The 13215-nt window shown below is 37.4% G+C and overlaps 1 protein-coding gene across 10 annotated transcripts in view; it reads right to left on the bottom strand.

Moving 5' to 3' along the window:
* The window catches only part of WDR7 (WD repeat domain 7), a 354382-nt gene that overhangs the window by 327467 nt on the left and 13700 nt on the right, over positions 1 to 13215 (bottom strand). For 6 of the 10 annotated variants that reach the window (XM_015536841.2, XM_042962009.1, XM_042962010.1 and 3 more), the window contains 2 exons: positions 11780 to 11859; positions 3440 to 3611 (listed from right to left, as the gene is read on the bottom strand). In XM_015536841.2, coding sequence (XP_015392327.2) covers positions 3440 to 3598 — 159 coding nt within the window. In that variant the 5' untranslated portion in view covers positions 3599 to 3611; positions 11780 to 11859. Of the gene's footprint in view, positions 1 to 3439; positions 3612 to 11779; positions 11860 to 12605; positions 12628 to 13215 lie in introns of those variants that run through there. The other 4 variants (XM_042962008.1, XM_042962015.1, XM_042962016.1 and 1 more) reach the window with 2 other exon arrangements.

The following is a 13215-nucleotide window of genomic DNA, read 5'->3' as shown; positions in this document are numbered from 1 at the left end:
AACTTTTATAGGTAATGGAGCTTTATAAATATTGCTTATAAGAGACAGTATCTACATCAACAAGTTTCCTCTGATCACCATCTGATCTGATCAGCCATCTGTCTAGATACTCACTAGGTTGTCTAAACTGCTTCTACAATTTCCCTCGGACATTTTATTACCACCATGTTAGACCAGGCTGCACTTTTTCACAGATAAAAGGAGATCAAGAGGTGTATGGCACAAATTTAGCTACAGTTTTGAACCCTTTCCTAGAAAAAGAAGAGAAGACACCAAGACTTCGAGAAAAGACACTCTGTGCCTCCCCCAGCCATGTTACATTTCTTCTCATTGGCCCTTCATCAGCATAAATAGCTGCTACAGCACTCTCAACAATAGCCAAATTATGGAAAGAGCCTAAATGTCCATCAACTGATGAATGGATAAAGAAATTGTGGTTTATATACACAATGGAGTACTACGTGGCAATGAGAAAGAATGAAATATGGCCCTTTGTAGCAACGTGGATGGAACTAGAGAGTGTGATGCTAAGTGAAATAAGCCATACAGAGAAAGACAGATACCATATGGTTTCACTCTTGTGTGGATCCTGAGAAACTTAACAGAAACCCATGGGGGAGGGGAAGGAAAAAAAAAAAAAAAAGGTTAGAGTGGGAGAGAGCCAAAGCTTAAGAGACTCTTAAAAACTGAGAACAAACTGAGGGTTGATGGGGGGGTGGGAGGGAGGGGAGGGTGGGTGATGGGTACTGAGGAGGGCACCTTTTGGGATGAGCACTGGGTGTTGTATGGAAACCAATTTGACAATAAACTTCATATATTGGAAAAAAATAAATAAATAAAAAATAGCTGCTACAAAGTATGACACTAAAGATCGTCCACATATATCAAACACAATAACCAAGCCAATTTTTATTTAGCCTTCATTTTCCCTGGGTAAATAGTCCAATTCCCTTAATGTCTTTCAAAAGATACACTTCTCTCCTAGCCCTACCCCACCATGCCCATTTCTTACTCCCCCCAGTCACTTTTCTCCCTCTTACTTGAACTTAAATAAATATAACACTACAGTAAAATCTATGCAAAAAAAAAAAAAATAGTGAAAGAATTGTTTCTAAGCTCTCATAAGTAAGTCTTATTGCTTGTAATCATTCCAGTAAAACGTGGTATGAGTTTTTTTCTGCTCACGACTTCACTGCTGATTCATATTTAGTTTACTACCAATCCTGAAGGTGTATCACATCCTGTAATTCTTCTCTCCAGCTACTTTCCAACATGTACACCCAAGCTTTACATGTCATCTAAGTGCACACGTCGTTTTTCCAGTTCCAGTGGTTCCGTGCCTGGGTGTGTACTGAAGAACAACAAAAAGGCGGCACCACACAAAAACGCACACACCGATGTTCACAGCAGCATTATTCAGTATGGCCCAAAGCGCCAACAACCCAAATGTCCGTCAACTGGTAAGTTAAATTTAGTACACCCATACAATCGAATATTATTTGACCACTTAAAAATGTGAAATATAGGGGTGCCTGGGTGGCTCAGTCAGTTGAGCGTCCAGTTTCGGCTCAGGCCATGATCTCACGGTTCGCAAGTTCGAGCCCCACATTAGGCTCTGTGCTGACAGCTCAGAGCCTGGAGCCTGCTTCAGATTGTGTGTGTGTGTGTGTGTGTGTGTGTGTGTGTGTGTGTGTGTGTGTGTCTGTCTCTCTCTCTCTCTGCCCCGCCCCTGCTTGCACTCTCTCTCTCTCTCTCTCAAAAACAAATAATCAGTAAAAAATAAATAAATAAAAACAATAATAAATTAAAAAAATAAATAAAATAGGGGCACCTGGGTGGCTCAGTCAGTTGTGCATCTGACTTTGGCTCAGGTCATGATATCATAGTTCATGGGTTCAAGCCCCACGTCAGGCTCTGTGCTGACAGCTTGGAGCCTGGAGCCTGCTTCAGATTCTGTGTCTTCCTCTCTCTCTGCCCCTCCCCTGCTTACCCTCTGTGTCTCTCTCTCTCAAAATAAATACTTATTAAAAACTTCTTTAAAAAAAATAAAATAAAATAAAAAAGTAAAATAAAAATATGAAGTATTGATACATGCTACACCACAGTAAACTCTGAGATTATGTATGCTAAGTAAAAAAAGCCAGTCACACCCCCACAAAAAAACACATATTATTCCAAGTATATGAAATGTCCAGAATAGTGAAACCCACAGAAGAGTTACATATGGGACATGGGACCATTTATCATATCAAATTAATGTCCTTATGTATATTGCACATTGTAAAACGAGACAGAAAAACAGATCAGTGGTTGCCTTGGGAGGAAATGGGGGTATTAGGAATGACAGCTAAAGAGTACAGGGTGTGTTTCTGAGGTAATGCAAATGTTATAAAATTGACTGTGGTAATGTACACTTTATTTTTTTAATTTATTTAAACTAAAAAACAAAAACAAGAAAAGTTCACCCACTTCTCCCACCCCCACCCCCGGCAACCACCAATCTGTTCACTATGAGCTTCATTTTTTAAAATATATGTATTTTTCAGATTCAACATGTAAGGGAGATCATAGAGTTATTTGTCTTTCTCTGTCTGACTTATTTCACTTGGCATGATGCCCTTTGAGGTCCATCCATGTCATCCCAAATGGCAAGATTTCATTCTTTTTCATGCCTGAATAATACTGCATTGTGTATATGTATGTAACACAACTTCTTTAAGAGAGTAAACTGTGTGATTTTTATCTCAATAAGGCTATTACCAAAAAAAAAACAAAAAACAAAAAAAACACCTCAACTTGTGTGCCCTATATTCCATGCCACCTACCACCCCATTTTCTCTGTTACCCTTGACAGAAAAAATCCCTGGGGAAAACTATCAGAGAGGGAGATGAAAAATATGAGGAAAAAAGGAGAATAAACCCTGAGGTGTTATCCCAGAATTGGAGGTATCAGTGTGAACTCTGCACGCGTATCCCCAACTCCTACTTCCCTGGCCTGTCCACCGAGAAGGCCTCGAACCACAGCACACTGAGCGCTCCATAGTAAGAAAGAATGATAATACGTAATAAATACAATCAAACTTATGCTTTATAAAAAGTTTTGCTCTCTTCGAGACATTCACCTTAGAAGGTATAAATGTTCAAAATCGGTTTTTAATACCTTTCTGGAAACTTCCTTCAGTATGAATAAAAATCTTTTGATAAATCTTAAATGTAACCTATTAACCCACTTAGGGTAGACACAACTGAAAATAGCCAAAAGGCAGCAGAAACCAACTCTGATGAATAATACAAATTAACAATCTACATAATAATAATTTTAGTCACAACACATTTCACAGAAAACATGTTATGAGGCCAAATATTATTCTGGGACTGTTGTTTTCGATTAAGAAGCTCCTTGATTCTAAAAAATACAATATCCATTTCAAATACTCACTTCCAATTCTACTGAGAGATCCCAGAGACATATCTGTCCATCATGGCATCCAGTTACAATCGTGGTCCCGTCGTCTGTTAAAAGTACTGCTGAGATGCAATGTGTTGGTGCTTTGCGACCCCAAAGAACAATGGGTAGGACAAGGCTGTTTCCTGCCATTGTGTTTTCAAACCTAGAAACGTCATAAGAAAAATGTCAAATATTATATTATTTCCTTTTAAAACGTATACATTTGTATTATGAAGGCAACTTGAACTTCCTGAGTGCCAAGATTCTCCCAAGCATCATATATACGACACACATAAAGGACAATACATAAAATTCCATTATATATATAAAATATAATTAAAATCTCAATTCTCACAATAAATCATGCAGCAAGTACTATTATCACTTCTCTTTCACAGATACAGACAGTGAGTCACAAAGAGTCACAAGACGAAAAGCGAAATAATGGAGCCCAAATCAAAACCCATGAAGCCTGACTTCAGATGCTGTCATCTTATTCATTCTGCTATGCTACCAATGACAAGTGAGGTCTGTAAATCTTGTCAGGTCTCCAAACCAGTAATAAATAGCGATGTTCAAGAAAAAGGTTGTTTCACTGTGTGCTAAACATTAAAAAAGGTATGTTCAGGGGTGCCCGGGTGGCTCAGTCGGTTAAGAGTCCGACTTCAATCCAAGTCATGGTCTCGTGGTTCGTGAGTTCAAGCCCCGCATCCGGCTCTGTGCAGACAGCTTGGAGCCTGGTGGCTGCTTCGGATTCTGTGTCTCCCTCTGTCTCTCCCCCACCCCCCAAAATAAACATTTATATATATATATACACACACACACACAAAGAGTATGTTCAAAGGAAAACTCATTCAACTGTATTTATTATGTCTCAAGATCATGAATGTCTTTTATTGCAACTTCCAACGAGGGAAAAAGGATTTCTCTTTAAACTCATTTCTGCATAATAAAAATTTAGTTCTGGTAAAGGGGTTCAAATTTGAGATGAATACTCAATTAAGTAGTGTACGTGGGAGTATACCTTTGGCAGGACAGCACACATACAGGGAATTATTCCTTCACATGACAAAATCAAGATCTAGTTGGTGAAACAACTAGATTTAAGTGTTATAAACTTGTGTGGCTAAAAACTTAAATACTAGTTCAGAGAAGTTAAAAAGAAATGAAGAATGGACTAATCAAAGAGGGCTCCACAGAAGACAAAAGACTCCACCAGATCTTATGAGACACTAGTGGGTCACCTACACAACTGACAAACGGTCAATCAGAAATGGCCACTGTAGTGATTTTTTCTGCCCCCAATTTTTAAGTGACAACTGATATGTGTGTAACTATAGACTCTTTAGAATGCTAAGATTGTGCTGTCTATGCTGACAGGTCAGAGCCTGGAGCCTGCTTCGGATTCTGTGTCTCCCTTGCTCTCTGCCCCTCCCCCACTCACACTCTGTCTCTCTACCTCTCTCAAAAATAAACATTAAAAATTAAAAAAAAAAAATACATGACTCTCAGTTTGTGCACCCCCCCCCAAAAACTTCATCTTTTGTTACAAGTAAAAGGTATGCATTTAAGAAAAAAATTCCAAGTTCACTTCCTATTAATAAAACCTTATACATATCATTTTCACCATTTCATAGGCTACCATGACATAATTATTTCCATATTTGTTTTTTTAATTTCCGTATTTCTATTTGATATTATAAAATGAAACAAAGCACTGAACCAATTTTAATAAATTTGGTACAGCATGTTCCTGGCTGAAAAACATACCCAACAATGACTTTTTCAAAAAGGGAATCTGGAAGGAATTCATTTCTCCATGATGACAACATTCAGTATTAAATTATATCACCCAAAGATTTCTCTCAGTTAAATAAGCTCACAGCATCGAATGCAATATGTGAAATCTGAAGAGAACATCATTTCTCTAGACATTTGAGGACTTATATCCAATGCATACTGCTTTGCTTAAAGAAAATGCAAACACAGAGACTAAGGACTAAGGAACATGTATGCTATGGGGAGATGTGCCTGCTCTGATGCAACAGAACAGGAAAGAACATTCTGGTATTCAGGTGACAAGGCACTCAAGGAAACCTAGAAGAGCAATGCAATTTCAAAGCCCTTAAAACAAGTGAAAATAATCATCCATAACATGATAAAGGTATATATTTTAGAAAACACATCAATCTCTACCTCAGCTTCTCCAGAAATTATTAAAATAATTACAAAAATCCCCCACATTCTCACAGAAATCAAGAACTGACAGTCGGCCAGAATCTGAGAGGAATTCTCATTAAGGGCAAGGAAGGATTTTCATAAAGAACCGGATCAGTTTCCTACAGTTGCCATGACCACAAACTGAGTAGCTTGAACAACAGAATTTATTGTCTCATCGTTCTTGAAGCTAAAAGTCTGAAATCAGATATAGGCAGGGTTGACTGTCAAGAGAAGGATCTGTTCGAGGTCCCTCTCCTTGGCTTGCAGAAGGCCATCGTCACGCTCTTACGGCATTCTCCCTGTGTGTATGTCCAAATACCTTTCTAATTAGGACAGCAGTCATATTCGTTTAGGGCCTACCCCAATGACCTCCTTTTAAGTTCATTACCTCCATAAAAACCCTATGTCCAAATGAAGTCAAATTCTGAGGTTTTGGAAGTGAGAATTTCAACATCTGAATTTTAGGGGAACACAACTCAACCCATAACCGGGATATGTTCTTTTAAAAGAATTTTACAATACTAAAATTAATCAATCAAAAAGCAATTCTCTCTCCGTCTCAGGAAATAATGGTAAAGAACTTCACTATGGGCATCTGGGTGGCTTGGTCGGTTAAGGGTTGACTTCAGCTCAGGTCATACCCTCACGGTCCATGGGTTCAAGCCCCATGTCAGGCTCCACACTGTCAGTACAGACCTGCCCCTCCCCCACTCATGCTTTCTCTCTCTCTCAAAATAAATAAGTAAACCTAAAAAAGAAAAAAGAAAAACTTAACTACTTCTTTTCCAGGGGATATTACATCAGCAAGTTAACTGCTCATTTGAGGAATAATGTAAGAAGTTCTGTCTGACCAAGGTAAAGAGTTACCATCTTATGTCTTATGTTGGGGGCGGTGGAAGGAGGTGGGATGCAGCAGGAACCGGATTCCAAAATTCTCTGCTGTGTTTTCAAAAAAATTACACTAACCTGTCCCGACCCATAGGTATATACACCCTGTCAAAGGTCCTTAAATTATGCCCAATGCTATTTCTTGGCTGGTACACTAAAAGATCTAAATAGAAAGTATCTGTTAAGTGAAATATTTAAAAGGTAAATAATCATAAAGAAGACCTGAAATGAAACATGAACCTGCAATGGATATCACAATCAGTAGCTGCAATTGATTCGTCCTTGCTGCTGGGACTAGGGCGGTTCTGAATAAACAGAGACAACTTCTAAATAAATAATAATTAATCAAAAGGACCTGGTGACCAATTGGAAGATGGTATTGAAAAAAACAGAATACAGGGGCACGTGGGTGGCTCAGTTGGTTGAGTGTCTGACTCTTGATTTTGGTTCAGGTCATAATCCCAGGGTCATAACATTGTGCCTTCTGTAGGGCTCTGCACCGAGAATGGAGCCTGCTTGAGATTCTCTTTCTCTGCCCCTCTCCCCCACTCTCTTGCTCGCGCTCCCTCACTCGCTCTCTCGCTCTCTCTCTCCCTAAAATAAAATCAAGAAAAGAACAATACAATATCAGAACATGTCTGGGGCAGTGGGTGCGGGGAGAGGGGTGAGGGTGAGAGGACGAGGAGAAGAGACAAAGTCTTATTTAGGACTCATGTGGAGAAGTGGATTTGTGCTCCTGACTTTCAGAACACTCTTAATGTTAAAACCTCCTAAGCACAGGGGTATTAAATCGGAGTTGGGGGCAGACTGTGGAGAAGTGGGTTTGGGGGAATGTTCAAAAGCTGGAGGCAGAGAAGACTGTCAGGGACATCTCAACACTGGCTCTATGATCTCACCCTAGACATGGAGACATCGTCACTGATGCTGCATTAATTCAAAAATTGGAGAGCTCAGGCTTCACAGAATTTCTCGAACTCTAGACTGGACTTTTTGTTACATAGGATAAATTAACTTCCACGTGTTTAAGGCCACATTTTTCAAGTTTTGTTACACATAAATGTACAATTTTCCTCACTGCACACTCAGATACACTACACCCCCAGAGTTTGTAAGGATAACATCCATGGCATACATTATGTGGTAAGAAGAATGACAAACAATTGCATAAAGGAAAAATCTTAAGGCCCCTACAAAGTGCGGGGGGGAGGAGGGTTTGTTGGGGGCGAGAAGGGGACAGGGAGACAAATACAACCATCATCCTGTGGCCAGGCCCCTTCATACACTAGAAGATAATTAAAATTCATCATCAGTTGACCAACACGTGAAAGATGAACTTGGATGGTTTAGATAGGTCACTGTAAAATGTATATATGTTTCGGTTTCATGTAAGTCCAATATGTAAAAGCTAATCCTGCTTAATTTCTAAGAGAATTCAAGAAATCTCCACACCAAAAGAACACATAAATATTTCCTTTCAGCACTGAAATTTGCTAGTTCTTACTTTCAAGATTCCTTTGGATATTCCTTTGGGTCCTCTTAACTTCCACACAAATTTAAAAATCAGCTTGTAAATGTCTGCAGAAAAGCCTGGTGAGATTATGACTAGAGCTGCATCAAATTCATGTATCAATTTGGGGAGCACTGACTCCTCTAGTTGCAACGAAATACTACTAATGCAAAGCTGTATTCTAAAAGCAATCTTACTTCTTAAAGGGATATATTGTCAAAGTAGCACATGTGGCTTTTTAATGAGATTCCATCACTCTTATTTTTCAATATAAATTAAATCCAATTAATTTGGACCTTGTTGGTCCAACAAGGTTAACCAGACAAAATTAATTCTTAACAAAAGAGAAAATCAAATAGAAATCAAATAATTTGTGTGTCTCTCTCCTAAAAGGTTCTGAATTCTTCCTATCACTTTTCTGAGAGAATAACACTTTTCTTCTGAAAACAAAAAGTTTCGTAAAGATCAAACTGATGGTTACCAGAGGGGAGGAGGGGAGGGAGGTGAGTTAAACAGGTGACAGGGATTAAGGAGTGCACTTGTAATGAGCACGGGGCGTTATATGTAAGTGTTGAATCACCATATTATACACCTGAAAATAATATTACACACTATGCTAACCGGAACTTAAACAAAAATTTAAAAAATTAATAAATTACATGGAAGAACAAAAAAAAGTCTATTTTCTCCTTAAAAATACTAATATATCTACTCACCTATGAGAAGACAAAAACAGTGAGGTATGTGTATTATACATATATATATATATATATATGTATAATACACATATACACACACACACACATCAAAAATTAAATGCCATACATGCTAAGCTGGACATGTACCTAATAATGTATGAATACACTTTTAATTTAATTTTGAAAAACAACAAGTATTCTTACTTTTTTAGGGTATAGTAACATACTCTCCACTGGAACAAATTATTGTTGAATCATAGGTAATTTTTCCTGAGAGCTTACAATTTCCATTAGCATACACAACAAACACATTCTATTTATGACAACTTGAGAGACTACAAGATCTTAACTTGAATTTTTTTTTAATGTTTATTCATTTTGAGAGAGAGAGAGAGAGAGAGAGAGAAGGGGGGAGGCAAAGAGAGGAGAGAAAGAGAATCCTTAGCAGGCTCCCTGCCCTCCACGCAGAACCTGACACAGGACTCGATCCCACAAACTGTGACATCATGACCTGAGCCGAAATGAAGAGTCAGATGCTTAACCAACTGAGCCACCCAGGGGCAACTCCCCTAACTTGAATTTCTGAATCAAAGAAAAGACATATTCAATTCCTTAAAACCTAGAAATCTGGCTATGGTGTAATAATTAAGCAACAAGAATTTCTTGAACATCTACTGATCTAGCAGATGCTTTCAATAATTAAGTCACTGGTATTTATTTAATAACCTGGGCCATTTTAGAGACTAATTCATTTACCCTAAACTAAGACAGACAGTCTTTGCCTTCCATGGTACTTGTCACTTACAACCAAACCGATGGATGTCCTGTGAATTACCTAAACTTTCACATAATCCTCAATCATTACACCATAGACCTCTGGGCTTTCAACATTTTTTTTTTTTCTCTCATGCTTTTTGGTGTAATAAAGTCTTCTAGATATACTTGACCCTATACTGTGTGAGTATATAACTTCAATGAAAGAAAAGAAGAAGAAAGAAAGCGAACCAAGGAACAGGATGAGGAATCTTCAGTTCATTATATGAGCAAACTGTGTGAACATTCTTAATACAAATAAACATATACAATAGCCAACTTGACAATAAATTATATTTAAAAAAAGAAATATATATAAGAAAAAATGATAATCTCGTTCCATCAAAAATATAAATGCTTCAAAACATTTTTTCTACTATCTTAAAAATCTAATAAAAGTGAAACTTTAGAAAAGCCGCTAAAAGCACTAATGAAATAATGTGAAATAAAGGATAACAAGGTTTATATCACAGACAAGTATTTCTAAGAAGGATTAACTGAGACTACCACTTGGTAACAAGTGGTAACCTAGTTCTAAACAACTGATTAAAACAAAAAATGGGCAAATCAGCCATGACCTAGCCATGTAATTAGGTAGGACACAGGAATCTAAGTTTGAATTTCTTTAAAATGAGTAACAGACTGGGAATGCAAGCTGGTGCAGCTACTCTGGAAAACATTATGGAGGTTCCTCAAAAAAACTAAAAATAGAATTACCCTACAACCCAACAATTGCACTACTAGGCATTTATCCAGGGGATACAGGTGTGCTGTTTCGAAGGGACACATGCACCCCCGTGTTTATAGCAGCACTATCAACAATAGCCAAAGTATGGAAAGAGCCCAAATGTCCATCAATGGATAAAGAAGATGTGGTATATATATACAATGGAGTATTACTCGGCAATCAAAAAGAATGAAATCTTGTCATTTGCGACTACGTGGATGGAACTGGAAGGTATTATGCTAAGTGAAATTAGTCAGAGAAAGACAAAAATCATATGACTTCACTCATATGAGGACTTTAAGAGACAAAACAGATAAACATAAGGGAAGGGAAACAAAAATAATATAAAAACAGGGAGGGGGACAAAACAGAAGAGACTCATAAATATGGAGAACAAACTGAGGGTTGCTGGAGGGCTTGTGGGAGGGAGGATGGGCTAAATGGGTAAGGGGAATTAAGGAATCTACTCCTGAAATCATTGTTGCACTATATGCTAACTAATTTGGATGTAAATTTTAAAAAATTAAAATTAAAAATAAAATATATATGTATATGTAAAAAAAATAAAATAAAATGAGTAACGGACAAGCCAAGACACTCTAAATTGGCACCGCACATGACTTAAGAGCAATAAAAGGCAATATAAATCAAGAGTATGCAGTTTTTCAACCATCATCACTCAACCACTCTATTGATTAGCTAATAATCCAGTCTTTGTTTGCAACATTATCATCTATTGTCTGAAGGGAATTAAATACATTCCAAAAAAGCTTTATATTAAATAGGAATGAAACAAGTCCTAGAACAGGATTGAGATTTTAAAATTCATATTTTCATGGAAAAGGCCCAAAACAAAAGTGACTGAACAAATTATTAATCTGACATAGTATTAACTTTAATAGAAATTCTGAATAAAATTATCCAACTCTCCAAAATATTGTGTACAGCATATTCATATTTTGTCACTAATATATCAAGGGAAAATGCTGGCTTTCAAATCACAAACAGGTATGTTCTAAGACTAGATACTTCTAGAAAAAGAAGAATATTAGGAACATTCCATTTTCATTCATGTTTATATCAAAATCAGTGTTAAAATTACATTTAGAGATTGTACATCAAATAAAAATTTTACAGTGATAACGTTTTACAGCCAAATATCAGAAGTTCCAGAGTCTACACCTCATTCTACCACTAAACATGTAGTCTTTGGTCATATCATTTCTGAGGTTTAGTTTTCTCCCCAACAGTTATTTATAAAATTAATTTTGCATCACTTTGAAGTCAAAAACCTCAAATCGTAAAGAGCAAGGATCTTAGAGGTAAAAATTAAGTCATCTCTTTTGGTTACTTTAATTTCATGTATTTGTCTATTTCACTGAATTTCCCCTATTTCTTAGTTCTGTATAGAAATACAATTGTACTTCAGTCAACAAGAAGAACAAAAATAATCATAATTGAAAGAACTCTGAACTCACAATTAGAAGAACTGTATTCAAATCCTGGCTCTTTTATGGAATCTTGAAAAAGTTACCCCTCTGGGCCTCAGCTTCCCCATCTGTAAAAGATGGACAATAATACCGTCTTTTAGGAAAGCCATCCTAATGATTAAGAGAAAAAAATGCACATAACGCAACTAGTGAAATGCCTAGCACATGGCAGATGCTCAGTAAATACTAATTTTTAAAAAACAGATTTTCCTACTTCTTCACATTCTTATTATTTTTTTTAATATTTTTATTTTATTTTTAAGAGAATGCAAGTGGGGAGGGGCAGAGAGAGAAGGACAGAGGATCTGAAGCAGGCTCTGTGCTGACAGCAGTAAGCCTGATGTGGGGCTCAAACTCACAAATTGTGAGGTCATGACCCGAGCTGAAGTCGTAAGCTCAACCCAGGTGCCCCGACTTTTTCACATTCTGCCTCCACATCTACTGGTTTCTTCCAGCAGTGCCATTTCATACTTAATAAAGTTGGATTTTTAATAAGGTTATGATCTTTCAATGACTTCCTGCTATAACGTAAAAGTACCACTGTATAGGTTTGTCAGACACAATTCTATTATCCGCAAATATGACAATTTGGTTCTGCATGACTTCATTGGCAGTAATACTACAACCTCCTATGTGATACTAAAACAGCTTTTAAATTAAATTCTGTCTCATAATAATAATAATTAGTATATATTTCAGAGAAGCATTTCCCAAGTTTTAATTTTGTGCCTGTATCACAGCATTACAACAGTTGATAATATAGACACAATTCAACTATCCAGTAGGGCATGTACATGAGCAAGCAAACAATTACCATAGAGCATGATACAGGAGAAATCTCGAGACCCATGGAGACACAAAAGATGGATATCCTAACCTACACTTTAATGGGTCCAGGAAGGATTTCTGGAGAAATAATGGTGAGAATGAACCCAGGAAGAGGCTGGGGGAATTGCATGTTCTAAAACCCATAGATAGAAAGCTCAATTCTTTCTTGGCAGTGAAAATAGGAGAGGTGGCATTCAGAACACAAAGGCCAAATGATGACACAAGAAACAACAGGTCAATATGCACCAAATGATAAAGGAGCTGATAAGCCATCTGAAGGAGTGTAGAGTTTTACCTGACAGCAACAGGAAACAGGTCAAGAGTCTGACCTCCGAATTTGCTTTTCAGAAAGATCACTCTAGCCGCAATACAATGAATAGGGATAACACTGTGGGTTTGAAGACAGTGGGGCCGCTGCAGTACTGCTGGTAAGAAATGATGGTACTGACATTTACCACAATCTCTCATTACTTATTTCCGGGCTTTTTTGTTTAACCAACAAACGTCTTCTACTCTCCGCTACTACTCTTTATGCTCGTGTTCCCTAAGATCAGAACCGTGTGTGTGTATTCACTACATAATGCTTAGCATGGTTT

The sequence above is a fragment of the Panthera tigris genome, chromosome D3 (assembly GCF_018350195.1).
Source record: "Panthera tigris isolate Pti1 chromosome D3, P.tigris_Pti1_mat1.1, whole genome shotgun sequence".
NCBI classification, from domain to species: domain Eukaryota; kingdom Metazoa; phylum Chordata; class Mammalia; order Carnivora; family Felidae; genus Panthera; species Panthera tigris.
The sequence above is the reverse complement of the archived record's forward strand: the minus strand, read 5'-3'. Positions and strand labels throughout refer to the sequence as shown.